At 45.9% G+C, this 22890-nt stretch overlaps 1 protein-coding gene across 11 annotated transcripts in view; it reads right to left on the reverse strand.

The window, feature by feature from the left end:
• The window catches only part of MBNL3 (muscleblind like splicing regulator 3), a 92500-nt gene that overhangs the window by 38820 nt on the left and 30790 nt on the right, over positions 1 to 22890 (reverse strand). For 6 of the 11 annotated variants that reach the window (XR_009488281.1, XM_059859420.1, XM_059859421.1 and 3 more), the window contains exon 2: positions 20173 to 21187. The exons of the other annotated variants lie outside the window; for them this stretch is intronic. Coding sequence is in view for 5 of the 6 variants with exons in the window: in XM_059859420.1 (XP_059715403.1) it covers positions 20173 to 20346 (174 nt within the window). In the remaining variant the exon portion in view is untranslated. The remainder of the gene's footprint in view (positions 1 to 20172; positions 21188 to 22890) is intronic. 11 annotated transcript variants of the gene reach the window in all.

Consider the following 22890-nt stretch of genomic DNA (forward strand, 5'->3'; position numbering starts at 1 on the left):
AACACCTTCCACTGGCAAACATCAAATAGCATGGAAATAGCATGTTTTCAACTGGGAAACAAAGGAGGCTGGAGCTGACAAGGCAGTCTGATCATTAGCGAGTGTTACGTCCCAGATAGGCGTTCGTGCAGCCCAGCTGTCACTCGCTGCAGTTCAAAGTCAGCCCTGAACACACCTTTAGCTGCAAGTCCTTTCTACAGGCTAATGAAATTTCAGAAATTATGCTGCCAACTGAGTCAGTGAGAACTGCAACCTCACAACCTCCCTTGGACATTGACCCTGGCCCAATACATCAGGTAACTTCTGCTGAAGAACAATGCTTTCCTCCTAGCACTGTTGGAGCAGCTCACTTTCACAGAGAAGTTTTAAAGTGAAATTATGTAGAAAATACTCCTTGAATATGTCTTCATAGAAGGCTGTTAGACCCCCCTACAAGCATCCTAAAATCCAGGTCTAGAAGGATATGGTGAAGTGATACATCTCCCCATTGCCCATACAGACCACCGATTTGCTTTGTTCCCATTACTTGTCTATTTCCCAGACATGGGACTCCAACATATCAGCCTCCTCACAGCTGACTTTCAATGGCAGTTTTGGTTCACTTGCAACAGAAACCTAAAACTTCTGGTTTAGGCCAGAATAGGAATTATTCCTTTCCTCCTTGAGGAAGGGCCCATACTTAAAGGCTGTTGTCACATCTACTCCCCTTCCTTACTCTCAGCTCCAGACTATGCAAACCATCCTCTTCCAACACTCCCTGCACAGTCTCCAAGCTTTTCCTTAGGCTACTCCCCCAGTCCCTGCTGCTGTGGGCACTTGTACTGTGCTCCACCCAACCCCTAACCAGTGCTATGCAGGTACACCGATTTTTTTTTCACAAGTCCTGCAGATGACACTGCTGCTTTTACATCCCTACACAGCATTTTCTTTCCTACTAACAATGTAACATTCTTTGATTCACTCTCAACAAGCCTTTCCAGAACTACTCCAGACCCAGCTATGCTGCTCCCTCTATGAGGCAGCTGATTCACTCCAACTCTGTATTTCATACTGCTTTTATTGAACTCACTCACCTTTTTATGGATTACTTTTCCAACCTGTCAAGACTATCTGCAACTCCACACCTGGTTCTCTAAAGAGTGTCTGTAGTTCCTGCCAGCTCAAAGCACCCTACCAATTTAACAAGCATACTCTCTCTATTCCATCATTCAAGCCATCAGAACAAAACAAAACCGAACAGTCCTACCAAGCACATCCTTCCAGACTGTCACTGAACTCAGTTTTCCAAGCTGTTGTGGATAGTCACATAAAAATTTATCCTATGCTTTGTTCCCTGTCTTGTTTGGAAGTGGATTTGTGCTGCATCAAGGACTCCCAAACCTAGTGCCAGGATTTCATTCTCCCTCTCTGAAATAACTCATCACAAAGGCTTTCCAGTTCTATTGCTTTTTCTGCCCCTTTTGGGACAGATGTTGGGATTCTGGAGAGTCTGTGCTCTGCATCCCTCCTACACCAGCAGCCCCGCTTATACAGTATTGGGTACAAAGAAGATGGTGGTCCAAAGTTACTTGTAATAGCAATAAAAAATACAGCACAGCTGGCTGCTGACATTTTTCAAATGCAGGTGTAACACCCATTTACAGAGGAGCCCAGACACTGCTGTTATGGTGAGGATCCTGCTGTGAACAGATCATAGCTGGAAAGAAAAAGCAAAATGTATCTTCCAGTTAGCATTACCAGATGGCAATCAGCCTCGAAGGCAAGGGAAACAATACAGACTTCCTACCATATAGAAGTTTCAATTTCAATGTGTGTGAATAAAAATGCTAGAGTTAAGGTTAATCTGGTAGTTTCCAGCAATGGATGATAAAGACCCTGTGAAATACATGTTCTAGCCAGGAAAGAGTACAGTTCATGGATACAGAATTTGCTGGAAACAGAATTCAAGCAGCCCATAAAAAGCACAAACCACAGTTTTACAATATCTCTAGGGTGAGTTTCGCCTGACTTTGAAATTCCCACCTCTGAGTATTAAGAGCCACCTCCCTGAGCCTGCACAGGTGAGAAGAAAAATGCTAAAAACACCCCAGGTGTTATTTTGGCCCAACTCAGCTCCCCTGCAGTCACTGGAGAATCGTTTGCAGATTTTGTGCTGTTCTGAACCATGCTCTGAGCTGCAGCAGCAGCATGTCAGCTCTGACCCAGGGCTGCTGAGGTGAACAGGGACATGTCTTTTGTCAAGGTACAGAGGACAAGAGTCACACCTGCCTTTCCACACAGCTTCAGTGGAAAAACTAGAATAGCTATCACAAGCTCCCAGGGCTACCAATGTTCCCAGCACTCTCAAGGCAGCCCCAGCTTGTCACTAAAACAGCAACTGAATTTCATGGCTTCAATGAATGTTAGGTCAAGCCCTTTCTGAGCAAGCCTAGACTTGATCTTGACTGAAATGAATGAACCTTGATGTTTTGCATGATTCCAAATGAAAGCAGGTGACATTTGGCAGCTACAACAAGAGTTTTGGGTCCTCCTGAACCGAGAGCTCAAAGCGAAGCTCAGTGGCACATGCAAGTGAAAAGCAGCTTGAAAACCCTCCGAGACCACCAAGCAGACATTCTGTGCTCACCCCACTGAAAGGCTGGTACACTTTGCACAGTCCCAGTCTACCCAGTTTTGCTCTCCCTACAGCTGTGGGGTAGAGCCTTGGGAAGCCAATCAATTTGAGCTTAAAAAGCCTTAAACATTATATCCCTCTGCAAGGGATAAAAGAACAGTTCAGTGAAACACAACCACTTCAGTCCAGGTAGGCTCTAGCTCCATGTCCAGGGAGTTAGAAAAATGCACAAGGAATGAAAAGCAAACACAATAATCCCTGGCTCTAAGACACTGATGCTGCTCTTCAGCCTCCCCCTGTGACTGTTCTGCTGGGATACTTTAGCTTTGCAGGGAAGATGGAAAGAAGGACACACAAGGTAAAAAAATCCAGCATCATTTCTACAAAAGGTATTCAAGTCCAGAAATAAAGCTGCCAACAGCCAGCTGAGGAGACTGCTGAACAAACACTGCTAAAGACCCGTAACACTTCCATCTCTTTGTCACTCCAGCCTTTGTCTGTGAAAGCCAACCTCTACCACAGACACAAACCAAGCTGTAGGGGCTGTGTTGATTGCCACTGGCTATGGGAGATGTGCTGTGCTTGAAGGCTCTCTCCCACCACAGGACTGGAAAGCTGTCCCTTGCCACCAACATACGATGACCAACCCTGTGGCACATGGCCAAGCTGACAGGGCTTCTGTCATCTACTTATTGCAGAGTTTAGGTCATCACCTAAAGGCATATAAGGGACTGCAGCACTTTGTCCAGGCAGGGGAGACACTCACCATCAATGGCACAAAGAGTTTAGCAGCTGAACAATTTCACCAGTATATTAAAAATGTACCCTGAGCACATCACAGTGCTTCTCTCGCTCCAGGCTAAGAGAGTGATCAGGTGCAAATGCTGGGAACAAACAGATGCACAGCGTGGCCAAGTCCTATTGCACATGCCAGTCCTTTCAAATAGTCTGTATAAAAGTGCAAAGCACTTGGACAGGGGGGTTGCAAGATCAGATGTGCTCTGCAGGAACTCAAACATGCTTATCTAGGACTCGCTTTAAAATCTGCAGCCTCAAAATGCTTGTCAAGCTTGTTTTTGTTACATAGCTCAAAACAGAGCAGGAGACAAAGCAGAAAGCAGCATTTCTATGTCCTCATCTCCCTTTTTGGTAGCACCTTAACTGGTGACAGCCACTCACAGCCATTGCCAATCACTTCAAACCACTGACCTCGGCAAGCAAATCCAGCTCCGGAAAGAAAAGATGGCTTGTTACCACAGAGCTCAAGTACTATCACCCTGACATTTAAAAATATATTTTAATTAGGAACAGGGGGGACATGCAACTACTGCATTCCAGTAGATTCTAAGCAGCCACAGGCAGTAGCCTAAATTCCCAAATCCTTATTCACCTGGCAATTAGGGAAGCTGAGAGCTGCTGTGAGTGAAGTTTTGCACATTGCTGAATACAGCAATGTTCCACTGAGTTTCCCCAGGACAGCACAAAGAGGTCATGGCTGTCCTCCTGCTCTCACGCAGGATTTTCATTCCAAGCTGTTTGTTATACTTGAAGGTTCTTAAAAACTCAGAGCAGTTATTTTGTTGGGGAAAAGCCCTGTAGCTCCTTCATTATATTTTTACATCTTGACAACTCTTTCCAGTTCTGTTCCCCTGCCAAGCTCTCTTCTTTGAGGCCAATGGCACACTCTGTTATGCTCAATGAAAAAAGTGTATTGATTTTAATGTTTTTGGTTTGTGGAACATTTAGCTTGCTCCAAGCAATGGACAGTGTTTACCAAGCCCAAGAAATATATATTAAAAGAGTATGGCACTGTCAAAGTATGTTTTTTGAGCTGTAGAGCCACAGAGCAAAAAAACATGTTTATCTGAGAGATTACTACTTCCAATAACAGCAATCTCATGCCACAAAAGACAGGAATAAAGACTTCATCAAGCTCTTTTCTTTTTATCCACCAATACATTTTGATTATGCTACATTTTTGAACCGTATCAGTCTGTTACCACCACATATTTGAAATTAGGTTTAAACAGTAGAATTATCATCATTTAGAGTTTTGAACTTAACATTTTTAATGTCTTCCAAGTATTATTCCACTGCTCCCCTAGGTTCAGGAATGTTGAAAGCACAATAAAATAGGCTTCTTTAATACAGTATCAAGAACAGGCTCTCTCCAAGACAAGTAAGACTTTACAGACCTGCCTGGTCACAGACCTGCTGAAGGAAATGATCGAAAACAATTAAAAAAGAAGACATTTAGTGTCCAGTAAAGACAGCACGTTTAGGAGCATGTTTAGCCCTGGGATCACTGCAGGTACAGAGCAGGATGTGGAGGAGGTGACATCCACCAAAGTTAATATTCCTGTGGGTTTCAATGTGGGACTATTTCTAAGTAAAAAAAAAAAAAATAAAACTCAATTCTACCTGGAAGATGGAAACACTGGCAAGTCATTGATTTTTCTTCTATAATAAAATAAAAAAATGCCCACGCCAGCTCTCTGGAACAATACTGCACAAGAACTGTATTAAAAAAACACCACAAAATCCCAAAGAAAACCAAACAAAATTAAACTTCACATATGTCTTCTACCTTCCATCCTCAGTTATGTCCCTCCTGATTGCTATTACACCAGGCCAGCATTTGAAAACAGCAAGTGCAGTTTCTCTTGTCCCTTAAACCATCTTTTCATTGTAAATCCCATAATCCAATTCTATAACTTTCACCAGCTGAATCTGTCAAGGTCATATGGAAAGTTGATGCTTCTGACCTTCCTCTACCTACAGTGTCTGTTGAATATTACAGTTGCAGCAGGCAATCCACACATAGACAGAACCAAGCAAAGTACATCAAAGCCCAGGAGAATAAATGTTAAAGTACTGTGCTCATGAATACAAATATTGGACATGCGACCACCTCTGGCAGCCTCATGGCTCAAGTTTACACAAGGGAAAAGGCAAATAGGGAAGAGCAGAGATTGGTAACTAAGTGCCTGACCCAAACCCTCCCTCCTGTCTTGCAGAGGGCAAAGTCATGCTCAGAAAACCTCATTCTCACTGTGTTTCAGAAAGCAAAATGAAATCACAAATAAAGAGATATGGAGGTGGCTAGGTTTGGTTGGGTTTTTCTAAGAACTTGGCAGAATACAACCATTGCCTGAGCAGGGAAGGACTTGGCTGGGCTCTGCCACTCTAGCTTTCCACTTCAGGTGGAAAAACCAAGATATGTCAGGACATGACATGACAGTCCCTCTGTGCAATAGCTTAAGCCAACAAAGAAGGTGACTACAGGGCAACAGCAGATGCAGCAGTACAGGAGGGTGATGGCCTCAGCTGCCACCACAGGATTTGCTCCCTGATATCTGTCAGAGCCAGGGGTCTGATGTTCCAAGGCACAGGACAACCTTTCTGCTCTCGGCTAGGATTTGCCCCATGGCACAGAGCAAAGCCAGCTTGCCCTGCAACTCACCCTGATGGCCCACTGATGTCCCCAGCTGCTTTCTCAGGCTATGGTTCAGTTCACCAAAGACCAAGCTTTGTCCTCATGCTCCTGTTTCAGCTACACGTGCCAGGCATATTTGTGCACAGCAGCACGTCTCCCCTCTGCTCTGGCTTTGCAGAGAAGCTACCAAGCCACAGAAAAGGGCTGACTGTGTGCCACCAACTCCACACATCTCCAAGCAAGGACTCCAAAGCTTTCTGGTCCATGCCAGGCCTCAGATTTCAAGCCCACGGTATAATGAACTTGCTATTGGTCAAAGGATTAAAGGTGCAGATACAAAAAGTACCTTTAAGAGAGATCCTGCAGCCTGCTAGGCACAGCAGGCAAGGACCACACATCTCACATGGACCTTGGCTTCCAAAGAGGACTTTCAGGCCAAGTGACATTGAATCACACCCCTCCATCTAGGAGGCAGCAAGGCTTGAAGAGAAAGGAAGAAAGAGAAAAAAGGAAAAAAACAAGCAAAAATAAAAAGAAAGCCTGCCTTGCCCTAGGCAAATATTCCACCTCAGTCAGCTTTTGCAGACTGATCTATTTAGTGAGTTGTTTATTACAGTCAGTAACATATGCACATTTAAGTCACAGAGGGGATTTTTCTCTTAAAAAACACCTTCAGAAATGCTCTTTAAAAAGCACCTGGCACTAGAAAGTAGATATGTGACCAATATTTGCTACCATCTCTAGTGAAAGGGAGGTTAAGGCATTGTAAATGTTTGTTAGGAGCTGAGCCCATGGAGAAGTGTAGCAAGCTGTGGTGGCAGCAGGACAGACCTTTTTCCACAGAGGCAAACATGATGGGCTCACAATGCCAAAGATAATACACTGACATCTCTGTGGGCAAAAGGAGAGTTTGGCAATGACAATTCTGGGATAAAACTGCAATTAGTGAGACATATTTAGGTGCAGTTCCCATACACTGTCACAAGTGCCACACCAGCAGCAAGCTTTAATGAACACGATGCCCAATTCTGTGCCAACATCTGAAAACCTGCTAATACACAATGGATTTATTACAAAAACCTTGGCCAGAGCAAAACTTCTACCTGTTGTAATTAGAACACTGCTTGCAGATCCTGGTTCCCACAGTCTGTTATGCAGCCTCGTGAGTTCTGTGCAGATTCACACTCCTAACCTCACTCAGCCAAACTAACAAAGCCCTCCCAGGAACAGTAAGCCAACACAGATGCTGCAAACCACACTGCTGAAGGGGGCTTTCTGCTCACTCTGCATTCCATGCTGACCTAGACAGCCAAAATTTGGGGTCTGTAGGTCTCCACACTGACATACAGCCCAAAGACCCCAAAATCTAGCAAGAGTGGTCTGCTTTCTCCATGTGATGCCAGGAATGGATATTAACTGATAATGCATTTTGCAGAAACCATGATTTCAGCTGCTGAAAGGTTAATTTTATGTAGCCACTGGGATCTGTTCCCTTCCATGTAACAAGAGCTGTAGGACAGGACACTGAAAAGGTTGTATGCCTAGTTAGGTGGATGTATCCATTTACTCCTGCGGGATGCAACTTTTGGTCTGACCTAAATTCTCCTCTGCAGCACTGGTGTAAGTGCCAGAACAGCTAAGAAAGGAATGTGTCCTGCGTGGGCATACATGTGTGTCTGTCCATCCATCTGTCCCAGCTGACCAACAAGAATGGAACTGATCAGGGCTTTCCTTTCATTTGCTTGGTGCTTTGGAGTTCATGTTTTTAATAACCGCCAGATTCACTAACTTAGGTTTGAGAGCACAAGAGAAAAGCTGGGGGAGGCAGAAGCAACTAAAGCATATCCATGTGGATGTGCTTGCTTATTCAGACTTGAGGCACAAAAGCAAACTGATCAAATAACCATGGGGTTTTTCTGTCCTTCCTGTATTGCTGCTCTGCTTTCCAAACTCCTGCCCTGAGCTGCTTATCCTTGTCCTGTTCACCAAGTGCAGTACAGACTGCCTGAGATGCTCAACCTTTCGTAGATGAGGAGGTAAGCAAAGCCTACCTTTTGAAGGCTGTTTTCTATTAGAAAGCAATCTTAAACAACATGACTTCCTTAGGCAGCAGACACCTGATCTCATGTATTTTGCTTTTGCTACTGACAAGAGATATCTTCAGATGCAGCACAATCCCTTCCTAAAAGGGCAGCAAGAAAAAGACCTTTCACTGCCCTCACCGGGCACAGTCAGGATGAGTCAGCTGCAATGCAAATGTTCATTTGTTTTTAGGTGGGATCGGCCCATATAGATGGGGTTGGGAGGGACTGGAGGGATTTTTTCTGCAAGGAAGAGTGACCTTTCTTGAGGACATCTGCAGTCTCTCTGCCACGTGAGAGGAGTAGCTGCAAAGAAGCTCCAGGGTCATTAGCAAGTCTGGAATGCAGCAGGACCAGTGCCTACGCAAGCGAACACTCCAACACTGCTGAAAAAATGCTCAAACTGGTTCAAACCAAGATAGATGGACTTCTGATAGGGCCCCGGCAGAAATCCCTGAACAAACTTCTCTTCAAGTACCTCTGATACAGACCACAAAGTAAGAAAAGTGCCAACACTTCTTCCCTGATTGGGCTAAGGACTGAAAAAAAATCATTCTCCAAAAATTAGCACAATCAAAACAAGGAAAAAAAACCAATTTTCAGTAGTGTTTTTGTCCTACCTAATGTGAGCTCTGTTCCAAGTAGAGACTTCTAAAGATTTTATATTACTGTGGACTCTTCAAAAACCCATGCAGAGAAACACAAAACAACAATGAAAATCCTCTTAATTCAATCTGTGCTTTATCGCACAAGGCCGCAGCAGGGGATCTCTGGCTGTGGGAATACAAATACTCATCAATGCTACAGCTCAGGGTCCTGCTCCAATTACTACCCAAACACAAAATGAGACAGTCCCTGCCTGAAGAGTTTTCAGTCTAAATACACCAGACTTGGTGGAAAAACCCCAGGCAGCCAGGGGAAGCCTCAGCAACACCCAGACTGCATTCCAGCTGCTCTGTCCTGGGCTGCTGCAGCCCTGCCTTTGATGCCCTCCTGGAAGGCTGCCTGTGTCCCACCTCTGCATCACTAGCTAAAAGTGATCCCGCCCATTTGTCTCCCAGCCCCCAAGGGATTTCCTCCTCCCCTCTCCCAAGGATGGTGCAGAGCAGTTTGAGTGAGCTCTGGTGACAGGAATGAGTGACGTGGGCTGTGCAGGGAAATCCACACCCTGCCGTGACATGCCAGCAGATGCTGACAGAGCCGGCAGTGATGGGTGGCCAGGGTCCCTGCCACATCCCCGAGCTCCCCAGTCCTATGGGAAAGTGGCTTGGGCAGCTGCACTGCTCCTCCCCAGAGTCACCCCCACCTCCTTCCCTTGAGGTCGTCCCTCACAGCTCAGAGGTTTTGCTTTTATCAGCCCTGATGGCTTTCCAGCTTCGAGCACCAGAGTCACTCAGCCTGCCTGCCTTGCTCCAGCTCCCACCCTGCAGCACATCACTGAGGTTTTACAGGCAACAGGACTGACACAGCAGGGAGTCAAAGTCTGCAGGGAGGTAACCATGATTACATCTTCATCTGCAAGGGCACCAGATGCACTGAGAAATAAAAATGACTGCTGAAGCAACAGGAGAGAGCGAGAGACTTCTCAGGCTGCCTTGTACAATCCCTGCAGACACTACAACAGGGACAAAGAGGACAGGGGAGCTGCACTAGGGCTTGGGGACAAATAGGCCCAGAGGGGAGGAGAAAACGGAGCAGAAAGAAGAAGCAGGGCATTAGAGTAAGGCTGCAAGTCTTGAACCATCGGAGCAAGGTTTAGAAAGGTTTCTGCATAAGCAGGAGCATCTCTTAACATCCTCCCCTAAAATGTCTGGGAAGGAGTAACATTCGCTCCAAAGACAACTGTCTTGAAAATCCACTGGTTTATGAAACAAGATTCCCTCACAGGGAGGAAAGAGCTTTCCTTCATAAAGTTGACCTAAAACACCATCACCATGCCATGCCTGGGTGATCTTCCAAGCCCTCCTTAAAGGCTCATTTCTATGTCTGGCTTTCAACCCTCCGACCCTGAGCACTACAGTACTACAGCATGGGCTGAAATGTCCAACCCCATGAGGCTCTTGCTTTCTCCTGGCAAACTCATCCTGGATTTGCTATCTGCAGCATCACGTGGAAGGGACTCTGGGAGCAGAGCCCAAGCACTGCACGCAGCACAACACTGCATAAACCAACCATTTGGGATCAAGAGCACATAATGGCCGCAAGCCTTACCCATGCTCTGATCCTTTAGGAATGGACAGCAAGAGGAAGAAACATAGACCAGCAGGATCAGCCTATACCACTGGGATTACACACTGAGGTTTTGTATTCAAACTCTGCTCAGTTGAAGCAGGGCTCTTTAAGGACCTAATCTCCGTGTGACTGTTCCCAGCACCAGCCGTGCCCCTGTGGATAACAGGGACTTAGGGAAGCAGCGTCATGACAGCCACGGTCTCAGGCACACGGGCTGCAGCTCCCCTGTAGTGGTGCTGCCCTGGCCACCTCTGAACCCCCAGATACTCCACACTTTCCCAAATGCCTCTCGTTTTGAGAGGTGTCTCCTCTCACTATGCACCCAGAGTTCCTAAGGCAAAGAAGAAGTGATGAGACAGAGTTAAAGCATCATGTTTCAGGCTATCGGCTTAAATCCCCATCAGAACCTGGTGTGGGTACTGCTGGACAGAGATGTGGACATCATTCATGCAACTCAACTGGATTCCAACACTCTTATCTGTAGTGGTTGTTTTGGGTCTTTTTCTGACACCAGTGTAGGAGAACAGCTGAAAGTTAGTGCTGTGTTAATGCAGAGCCAGAGGCAAGATAAAACACAGAGACAACACTCAGCAGTCACCTGGGCATTGTGATACCATACCCATTCTGGAGCACTAGCTAAACTGCTCCTGGTTCCCATTCCCAGAATTAAGCAGAATTTGCCTCACTTTTTAATGGTGCTCTGTGCACCTACCTCAGCAAGGGGTGGGGGCCAGCAGCACCCCTGCAGCAGTTATGCTGGACTGGGTGGTGGGTCTTTCTTTCCACTGTGCAGCCATACTAATACACAAAGTGGCTTGTTTTAAACATTCACATTCCACTGCTGCAAGAGGAAAACTTCTTCCCAGAGCACAGGCTGCCACCTTCCAAACAAGGTCAGACACTGACCTCCTCCCCCACCGCCAATGACCTTATTAGCACTGATCATAGTTCTAATAATATCCTGCACTGTAAGCAGGCCATCTGCCGTAACATTTCACTACAAACTTGGGGAATTGCTTGATTTGAGTATGCTCATGTCCCAGCAAGCCAATTGTGCCCTCTCAGGAATATGCTTCTTCCTCACAGCTTTAAGCTAAATGTTGCAGAAAGGCACCTCCAGTCTCAGCTTTCCAGCTTGGAGCTGAAGCACGCAGAGAACAGCCCCGAGCCATTCCCACGTGCTGGCTTCAGAGAGAGGAGGTAAAAACACAGAGTTAGTGCTTAATAATCCCTGACTCCAGCATACAGCTCCTCTGACAGTGGAGACATCAAGTAACCATGTCTCTGCAATCCTAAACCAAGGCCAAACACTAACCAGACATTCAGAGAGCCAGATGCAAAACCCAGGGCTCCCAAGAGATCAGCATTACTTTTGTGCCATGTACTTTCTGCTGTGTGGACAGCAAAAAGAGTTTACTATCCTAACACATTAGCTATGGTTAAGCTGAATATTTTCACTGCCATTACAGAACAGGGGGCTTTCCTAACAGGCAGGCAAGCTTACAGAACTAAGCATGTTTGATAGCTATTCCTTTGGAAGGAGTCAGGGTTTGAAATGCTTACTCAGTTAGGACACCTGTCTAAAACAGCCAGAGTCATGCTATTACAGCAGCTCAGCTACACTCAGCCTTCAAAGACTTTTTTTTGTACTGCTCCTGTGAGGTCAAAAAGTGCAATTAGGCACAGAGACCGACATTACAACACTTTCAAGCAGTTTGCATCATCACAAGGCTCTGAAAGGTGGTTTTCCAAATCCTTGGTCTTTCCTCTAATCAAGACTGTCATCAGACATGGCATGAGGACTGTAGGGGTTGAGGAAAGGGGTCAGTGCCTGGGTCTCTGCTGTTTTATGAACAGTAATAAAACAGTATTAATAAGCCAGAAGTAAAACTGTGCCTGTATGGGGCAACATTCACCCAAGGTCTTCAAAGCATTTATTTTAATACCAGCAAAACAGTATTTATAGGGGCAGAATTTCAAAGAGCTCAGCTCCTCACTTGGAAATCTAACCACTTATTGAAATGCTCTGTGGGAGATGTCAGGCGATGGGCTCTCCAAAAAGCCTGGCACATCTTGTTTATATTTGTTTTAAAGCTTCTAAACAGCTCAATTACATAAAAGCATGTTACTGCACCCTCCTTCAGAAGGGTGAACCAAGTGGCAGAAAGCTATTGTCAGCTAAGGGATTACATCAAACTGATGCTATGCCACCGAGGAAATCCGCCAACTCCACATGCTCATTCAGTCACTCCCCTTGAAGGCATCTTTCACCACCTTCCCCCCAGCTCATTTTGCTGGCCTAATGCAATCAGGAGCATGAGAAGTCCCTAGGTAGCTTCACCAACACTCCAACATCACAGCCAAGCAAGCTCTTTGCCCCAGACTCTGTCCAGGCACAGAAGCCTGTAGGTTTGGTGCTTCTATTTCAATCCCAGCGTTAGCTACTGCAACACATCAGGGCTGGAAGATGTAATGTTTGAACTTCTTCCCTAGAAGAATTTGGCAGTGCCACATTTTGCAACATGGCACCATTTGAGGTGCCAGAGCTCACTGTACACACACACCCCCCCCCCTTTTGTGCTCCCTTGGCCAACTTCTGACTCACAGCAGGCAGAGCCAGCCACTTGCTATCCGGGCCCAGCACCTCATCTCCCTCCTCTCTGTGCAGAGGAAGACCCTGGCACTCACAGAGCATCCCCCTGCAGTTGTGCTGGGTCACAGGCATGGAGCTTGTGCTTGCAGATCCCAGCAGGCTTGTCAAGACTGCAAACTCAAGCTATGCATGCAAAGAAACTACCAAAAGCCAAGGTGGCAGACCAAACAGCTCTCCCCCTTTAGAGACTGGCTGAGAAGACCACTTAGCACACTCAAAACTCAATGCAACAGCTCTCTCCAGCACAAGGAGCTCTTTGCTGCCCGCAGGAACTCTACAGCACTTAAAATCAGGCTTAAGTATTTTGCAGAACCAGAACCTTGGTCTGGAGGGCTTTGCCCTTCAAATGGGAAAGCAAGCCTCAGGAGCAGGAGGTGGCATGCCAGGGCCAGTGGAACACTGCAATATGCCCATAAAAGGTTTCAAAATGTCTCTGCTTAAGCACACACAGAAGCTAAGAAGGGTTTAGAGTCAACATTTCAAAAGAATTCCTCTCTTGCTTTTTTAGGCAAGTGTGAGCAGCAGTCAGCACTTTACCATCATCTTCCCAACCAGAAACCCAAGGTTACTCTTGGCTAATATTAATAATGTAAATGCTGCTGGCTTTACCCTTTGAGGATGGTGGTTTGCTCACGCCACAGGGAGAAGAACAAGGCAACATGAGCTGCAGGCAGGAGCAGAGGCCCTGCATTGCCAGGGCTGGCTGGTGAGGAAAGGAGAGGAGAGGCTGGCAGCAAAACCCCACTGCTGAATTTGCTTGGCCCATCTCCCTGAAGAGGCTGGCCTCCAAATTGCGGTCTCAGGACCAGTTTGTGGGCACAGCTCTGCTTTCCAACATGTACAAGGGGAAAAGCACACCAGTCTGAGGGCCAAGGAAAAACTGTAATCAATTAATCAGCTGCAAGAAGATGGACAAGGACAGTGTTCCTGTCCTTGCCCCTTGCACTGGGAGAGCTTCCCAACTTACCAGACTGTGCCTACACCTCTGCCAGCCTCTTGAACCTGTCCCAGAGACAGCACACATGAGACTGGCACTCCCACACTGGCAACAGCAAAGGCATCTGCTCCTGTGTGGGCAAGCCCTCAGGAGAAATGTGGGGTCAGGAGGTCTGGGGCACAGATGGTGCTCTCTACCTACTGCACAGCAAATACACAATCACCAAATATCTACCCTCTGCTGGAATATGAGCAATGAGCTGAAAGAAAGCATCCTTCCAGGGTAGTGCCAGAACTAGGCTATGCACCAGGAAACCTACAGATATCTCACCTTTCTTGCCATGTTACCATGGACAACACCAAGTTTCACAAAGCACATGTCCTTGTAAACGCAAAGACCAAGGCAGCACTCCCTGGTGAGGCTGCTCAGTTACAGAAAGACCTGGCAGAGATAAGGACAAGGCCAACCCCTTCACTCTCCATAACACACCTCAAAGATCACCCCCTTGCTTTATCACAGACAAGTATTCCTCTCAAGGTCTCTGCCTTACACCTTTGCAAATGGCTGGCAATGAAAAAGACCTTCCAGCATCTCCCTGTCTACTGCTGTCCTCACAGCACAGTCACCAGGTAAGACCAGCCTGCTCCAGTTACACAAGTTCAACATCCAGCAGCTCTGCAGAGAGCAGGACCAAGGGAATTCCAGCTGCTGGATTTTGTATTCAGTGCCTAAGGCACTCTGTTCTCCTCCTAACCCTGCCACACTGGCAGCAACCTGCAACAGAGAAGCAAGGGGACAGCTCAGAGCAGCAACCTTCTAAACCACGACTGCAAAACCCACCAGTGCTCATCTGCCACGGTTCAGCTGTCAAAAAGTCACAGACAAATGAAAATAGACTACTGGGCTACCAGAGGAACCATTGGATAACACTAAACAAATCAAACATGCTGTGCACAGACATCTGTCCCACAGAAAGATCAACTAGGAAGATGAAAGAAAGAAGGTGTATCCTTTCCCTGGAAAGCTGAACACACCTAGGGAGGACACACATCACCTTCATGTAACCAGCCTTAACCCCACAGAGAGAATCTGCAGTCCAGGCAATGGGGCAGGCCTGGGAGATGCTCAGCACAGGTAGAGCCAGGTGAGCTTCTCCATCAGTGCTCTCCATCACAGAGATGTGCCAAAAACCTCTGAAGACATGAGAGTATAGACAGCAAGTGTGCCAGTTAAATTAAACTGTGAAAACGTGGAGCTTGTTGTAACCTACAAACGAGAAGGGATCAGGCCTAAATTATTCTTCTCCCACAAGCTCTCCTAATTCTCCTTGAAATACCAATTTACTTCAGAAAGAAGTACAAAGAGAAATATAGAAATTATCAGAAAAAGACAAAGAAATACAGTATTAACAGTTTTTATACATAAAATTGAGTCTAAATACATTTTTCCCCACTTTAAGTTGTTTGATTTAAACAGTAGTATTAAAAAGCACTGATGACATACCATAAGACACACCAGCACCCAGAGTGGACAGAAAGCTACTGCAAATCTGCTGTTGCCACACAGGTAAGTGGCTTAATGACCAAGGAAAAGTGGATGTTTGTCACACAGGTGACTTGGCTCAACACTGTTGTTGTGGAATATTTACATCTCCATTACACTGAGCTGAGACATGGAGTCGGAATGTCTCCAGAAATATCACTATGGCTTTGTTTGCTTTCTTCTTCCTCTCTAAAAGTGTAACCATATGCTAAGTTTAGTGGGTGTTTTTAGTTGTTTCTTAATTTGGAGTTTATTTAAGTTTTTAAAAAAACAGATTTGATTGCCAACCAGTAAGTCAGAAATAATTCTAGTCAAGTCAGCACAAACCAGGTACAAATTAGCATGAAAACTGTGAGGAACAGCCTCAGGTACATCAGTTTCAAGATCATATAGTACATCCATTGCCCAAGCAGTGTGAACTTTTCAGATTGCCTTGGGATTTTGAATATTATTACCAGAGAATAACACTTCTTTTAGAAAATAGACAATTTAGACAAAACTACTTTAAACTTCTTTTTATGCCTGTTCACAGAAAACTTTTCACTTTTTTTACAGAGTACTGCTTTGAAACATGCAATAGTTTAACAGTGTTTTTCACATTAGACCTCCCAAAGTCAAAATTCATATTACTGAAATTTTTCACCCCACTATTTTACATCTCAAAATGCTCCCTGAAGCTTCAATTCAAATTAACATTCAAAAAGAAAATTCAAAAACCCCTTAACAGCAAAAAGCCCCAGCTCACAACTCAGAAAACTCTATCTGTAAGTTTTTTTAAACCTCAAGTCCTCAGTGCAGATACCCAAACTGTGAGCAGTACAAATCAAAGCCTCTGTGAACACCTCATGAGCATTACCTGCACATTTTTATATAACATGTCACCATCTCCTAATGCCCCATCTCTCAGCTCTCTGCTCCATTAGTGCCCAAAGATGAAGCTTTTTTTCCATTCCTGACAACATCAGAAACTGAAAACACAACCAATGACTTGCTGGCCAGGAACTAAGAGTCAGACAAGCTCATATCCTGCCCTCCTGATCCAGCCTGAATAGGAAAGTTAATGACTTGATGAGCAGCCCACCAAAGTGCCAAAACAAACCTTTGTAGGAATTGTCATGAGCCAGCAAACCATGTCCCAGTCCTTACAAAAAGCACTGCCTCTGCATGGACAGTGCACACTGAGCCTGGGAGAGAAGTAATGAACGAAACCAGGGGCCACCCCAGTTTACAGGGATGACATGACAATCCTCTCCTTTGCTCAGAACATCTCTGAGGTGCCACAGGACCTGGCTAGGAGGTACCAGAGAGCACTGGCCACTGACCAGCAGCCCTCGTGGTCACTTCTGGAAGCAGAGCCAGCTCTTGGGCCTTTGGACTGCCCTGCAATCAAGCAGCGCAGACTCTCCTGCCATTCACACAAATTAATTCAGAGAACACTGCTTCCAGAATAACAAGGAGGGATGCATGAGTAGAGTGAGAGATCTCTTGGCATCTGATTCAAATAGCAGCTTCTTGCAAGGAACTATTTTTAAGTTTTGTATCAATCTGCTTGAGAAAGGTTCCTTCTGCTGCCTACAAATGTGCGAACTCCCCCTTCGAAGAAACACAGCTCAGGACAGCAAGATCCAGCCCTGCACTTTCAACCTAATCAAGATCAGGTATTTCATGACCAAAGCATTGCACAACACAACATTCCTGCAGAGTATGTTCTGGTGACCCCCACCTGAGCATCAGTGAGGGCCCCTGTTAATTCAATGAGTCCTGTGTGTTCTTCACAAGATTACAGGGAGCACACAGTTAGTTACCCATGAAGCAGCCCACACTGAGGCAGTCTGCTTCTGGGAACATCACTGCTTTTTCCACTGCAACAGGAGTGGAACTGCTATAGGACATTAAGGGAAAAGGGGAAAAAGGGCAATTCAGTAAGTTCTGGATGCTGCGCATGACCTGACCAGTGAGGTGAAACCATTGTTTGCTGGGTTATCAGAAGTTCCTGTATGAAGGCATTGTTCAAGCTTAAGAGGTCTGTGAGAGAAAAAAAACAAGCAACAGCAACACACAATGGATGCAGATAAGTCTGAACAAAGCCCTGGGCGGCTGCAAGACAACAGAGAAAACTTATTAGCCACAAGCATCCTATATCCTGCCTCCAATAAAGCAACACAGATGTTCTGCTAATGCAGGGCGTGAAAAGACAAGAGAGCACTAAGCAGCTATTGAGCCCTCCACAGGACAGAGGGTCGGTGTTCCACAGCTGTTGGACACAAAGACATCCACAGGATGGGCACAAAAAGCCTCTTAAAGGACCTGAGAATGTAACACCTCTCTGGTGACCTGTAAGGATGGCCACCCTTATAGCCATGAGCCCCTCAAGACCACTGCAAACAGTGCTTTGCAAGCCCAGACCTGGCCCAGAAACAGAATGACCATTGTTTGAGGGTTTGGTCCCCAGGGGTTATTTCCACTGGGAATGCATGGCATTAGACATGCACACACTCAGGCTGCAGCACTGGGGACCACAGCCCTCCATGGCAAAGGGAAATAGGGATCTGTCCTGAGAGCTGCTGGATCCATGGGGCTGAAGGAAGTGCTCCAAGACCCATTGTCTTGTCTGCAAAGAGGGGTGCACAAACAGCCCCATCACCTTTGGCCAAAGTGCTCTGCACAGTCGGACTCCTCCTCAAGTACTTCCCAAAGACAGAGCTGTCAGCCCTCCATGAGGCTTTTTAAGTCCAAAAAACCTGTTCTCTGAAAAATTCAGGCCACTTAACCAGCACATACGGGGCATCTGCTACTGTGTCATGAGGAAACTACAACCAGAACCTAATTTAACAGCCCAGTTACACAGGAAACACTCTGAGATGTAGAAGATCACACCCTACTCCTTCTCCTGGGTTTTTTGCTGCTGTTGTTTTTTTAACATGGTGTTCCCCATCCCACCCCCACTGCTGAAGTGGGAGAAGTGTCTGCTCATACCAGTGGGTGGGATTTGAACCCCAGCTGCCCATGGACTTGGTCCTGCACATGGTCCCAGCCCCAGCTGTGCAGAGAGGGGCTGGCACAGCTGGGTGTGCTGAGGAACTGCACTGCCATCAGCACACATGGGGAAGTGTCACACACGGGGTGACAGCACAGCTCAGAGCCCAGCCAAGCTGGGTGGCTGCACAGGGACACCTCCCCAGGATGATGCAAACACCAGCAAGGGGCACAAAACTACCCTCCACAGCGTGACAGCCCTCCTTTCCATTCACAAGCACACACTATAAAATATGAACATATTAATCTCTTTATTAGAAGTATCTGCACTGCCACTGGCTACAATTCAAAAGTTTCAATGGCATAAAGAACAAGATTTTTTTCCCCCTTCAATAAAAAAAATGTTTGTCTCTCACTGTCAACAAACCAGCAATGTAAATGAACATTTGAAAGTCACTGTATAACTAAAGAGTCATTTCATATAATCAGATTAAAAAGAGAAAACCAAATGCAAACAGAAAACTTGAGCTTCTTGGAAAAAGAGAACAGAAATGAAAACATGAAGAAGCCACTAACGGGAACAAAATGGGTAAACCAGTGTTAGTCCAGATCCAGTCCTGGACTGAACCTCTGCATATATAACTCTGCCAGTTCTGTTACTCATTATGCTAACAAAAATAAACAGAAATCTTTTCAAGCAATAGTTGAAGTTCAAGACAAAACTTTAAAGATTATAAAATTTTCCAGACTCTTTCTAGAAATTTTAACAGGTTGATTACTTTGGTCAAAACATTAAACACAATGTCAAGAATTCTCATCTGCTATCAGTTATCCATATGGTCTCAGAGTAAAAAATACTTTTGAGGAGTCATTTGGAAAAAAGAAAAAAAAAAAGTGCATCTTCCTTTCCCAAGAACCATGGTGAAGTGAGGCCTGAAAGAGATGCCCACATCCCCCTCCTGTGAGCCCCTTCACTCCTCTCCCTGACTCACAGTCCAGGTCTGGTATTTTTGTAAGTCATCCCTGGAACTCAGCAGGGACAAGCCACCAAGAGCTATTTACTGCCTCCAAATTCAACTCTGCAAGGATAAGCACCAACCTCAAGGCTCAGCCATAGCTCCAACAGGCCTGGCAGAGCCACTGAGTTCATGTGTCCCAAGCAGAAAGCACTTCCCCAATGACCATTTCTGGAAATGCTGTTCTCCAAATATGTTGGCTGGTCCTCATCTACAGGACAACCTTAAAGTGCATTTGCAACTCCGTCTCCAGGAAATACATGTAAAGCTGATTCATTATCTTAAAATGCTGCTTTCATTTTTGCTCATTAAAAACACATTTCAGATCCCTGCACCAAATGCACAGCTGATGTGATCTGGACACTTAAAACTGGATTTCAGTTCTCTCTACTCGTCTTATTTCATTTGCTACCCACAACCTGTGTTCTCTGCTTCAGGGACAGCTACATCAGACCTGAGCTACCACTGAAAAATGCCCTGGATAAAATCCTCTCTCCCAGCAATGCCTGGCACTCCAGGCAATGGCACCCGAAGTCCGACTCAGCCTAGATTTCAGGAGCAGCATTCTCCCTGCAGACACAGAGCAACAAACAGCTGCTCTGCACATCCCACACCCCTGCCTGAGCCACTCGGAAGGGAAAGAAAAACAAGGCAGCTTAGGCAATGCACGCGTTACAGTCCTCACCTTTAGGGAGTCAAAGCAGGCAATAACTCGACCATTTTCCACATGGCAACTCCGTGACGGATGGGCGAACTTGCACTCTGCATCAGACCGAGAACAAGTCCCTCTCTGAAACTCTCGACACACTTCTAACGTCAGCCATTTTGTATCACGAACCAGGGAAACGTTTACAGCCATATTAAAAAACAAAAATTAAAATGCAAGCAATCGCACCCTTCCTCAGGGTAATGTTTACTGCTGATCTTCTTTTTTCTTCTTTTTTTTTTTAAAAAAAGGGTAAAAAAGTGAATTCAAGTTAAACGTGAAGAAATAACTAACTTGTTGCTTTGGTAAAACTCCTATTCATCAGCACTTAGGTTTTCATTTAAGTCAAATCGTGTTTCTTTAAACAAGAATTAAACATAAAGCCAATCATAAAATAGAAATCTTATCAGAACAACTGAAAATCAAATTAGAGGCCAGCTCCTAAAAGTGCAATTGTAGAAGTTAAAATACAAGTGTTATATTTTGTGCCACTGCCAAAGTTACTTGCAAATAACTGGCAGACTTTCAAAAGAATTCTGTGCTCTCCAGTTAATGGTTTCAATTATTCTTGCAAAAAGCATATGCTGCTGGCAGCACTTCAGTTTGTGGAATGGTCTCGGTCCTTGGGGAGAAAACTTCGGGTTTGTTTTTTTTTTTTTCCTTCTATTTCTTGCTTTAAAAATTATGGTTCACGAGCATCAAAACAGGCAAAAGGATGTCTGATTTTTTTTTCCTCTTTCTTTTCTTTTAAATATTTGCTACATAGTCGGGGGAAGGAAAAAAAATAAAATGGCTGAGCAAACTGCGTGTAAATGAGGAGCAAAAAAAAAAAAAAAAAAAAAAAAAAAAAAGGGCAAGGCTGGAGGAGCCGCCGTCAGGGCACGGACTGCAAGCAACGCCGAATTAAACAGAGAGGGGGGCGAGGGGCAGAGAGAGGCAGCCCTAGACAGAAATCCAAGCAGCGGTGGCTTCAGGAAAGGCACTTTTCAGCAACCTGCAGGAAAAAGAGAAATAGAATCAGCCAGGAGCCTGCGGCCCCGCTCCGGCGGGCGGGCGCGGGGCGGCGCCGGCGGCCATTGCGGGCACGGGGGCACTGCCCGCGCCGCGCTGCGCATGGGAGGCGGCGCCGACCAATGGCGCTCGCCGTCACAGCAGCACCCGCGGGCAGCCGACCAATAGCGGAGCCCGTTTCAAAGCGCGGCGGTGGGCGCCGCAGCCCCGGGACCCGCCGGGCCAGCCCCGACTCCGGCAGGGGCAGGGGCTGCGCCCCACGAGCCCTTCCGGGCTACCGGGTAACAGTCTGCTCTGCAGTTTTTTTTTTTTTAAATTAACAGTAACTAGCCCACCCCTTTTTCTGTAGGAAACGTTCAGGCAGGAAGAGCAGCCGGTGGCTGTGTTACATGCCGGGCTCCAGCTCAGCCCTTCCAAGGTGTTGCATCAAACCATCCCCAGCGCGGAGCCGCTCCTGCGATGGCTCACGGAGACAAACGGCTGGCTCGCAGCCGCTCCTCTATGGATTCAGAACCTACAAAACTAAGAGCAAACCCGACAGGGAAACCTAAGCCACACACACGCACACACACGGAAAAAATTAACTCATTGCTCACAGCTGTAGTTTTCCACCAGACCAAAGGCAACTCGAATTACTCTGATTCCAGCAACTCGTGTTATACAACAAACAACTTTCAATGCATTCCAGTTGAAGACTTCCTTGGCATCCACCAAAATGTTAAGCTGTCTCTAGAGTCTCCCATTCTAATATTAGCTGTACCATTGCTGCCTGATAGGATTGGGCTGTTTCCAAGTTCCCAAAATCCGGCCCTTTATCTTCCTAAAGTAGGACTGTCCACTTTTGCAAACATTTGACAGGCGCGGGATGTTGCCTGTGTGACTGCTATTAAGATTTCAAGCTTTCGTAGGAGAAGAGCCTTCAACTACAAAAAAAGGAAGCTTAAATTCCTCTTTCATTATTGGTGTGTTATTGCAATTACACTGATCAGTAACTGAAACCTACTGGAGCTGGAAACAATGGAAACAATGCTACCAAGGAAGAAGTGTGGGAAGAGGCTGTCATCAGCAGCAGGGGGTGGGGCACAGAGGCTGTTTGATTCACAGATCGAATTATTTCAATTTAGAAAAAACAACACTCGTTAAACCTACACTGCAAGTACTTTCTAGGCTTAATTAGACTCAAGTTGATAATAAAACCTGCACAGATCCCTGCAATACAGCTTGAAGCATCAGCACAAAGCTTGGTCTGACCCATGCTTCTGGAAGGACCTTTGCATTTTTGCACATCAGGTGGGGAACAGACACTGCAAGCATCATATTTGCTAAGCATGTTTTAAACTTCAAAGAGAAGGAAAAAAGGCACACCTGACTGTGCTCGTGGCTTTTAGGCTTTGCAAAGAGGAGCTGCTCTAAATCAATTCCAATCTTGCAAACAGGGCAAATTTATACAGGAATCCCATTCACTGATATGTGGGCTCCCTGTTCATATAAGCTCAGAAAGCAAAAGAAAGGAAAAGATGGGCAGAAACCTTCTGCAGGGAGCTAAAGGACTAGCTGGGTGCAGCTCTTAAGAACGAGCTAGAACAGGTCAGATATGGGTGGGGATAAGAAAGAATGCACTCTCAGAAGTTCTTCCGAGCAGACTGAAATACAACCATCTTGTGGATTAAGTGCCTATTCCACAGC

This window comes from Haemorhous mexicanus, chromosome 14 (assembly GCF_027477595.1).
Source record: "Haemorhous mexicanus isolate bHaeMex1 chromosome 14, bHaeMex1.pri, whole genome shotgun sequence".
Classification (NCBI taxonomy): Eukaryota; Metazoa; Chordata; class Aves; order Passeriformes; family Fringillidae; genus Haemorhous; species Haemorhous mexicanus.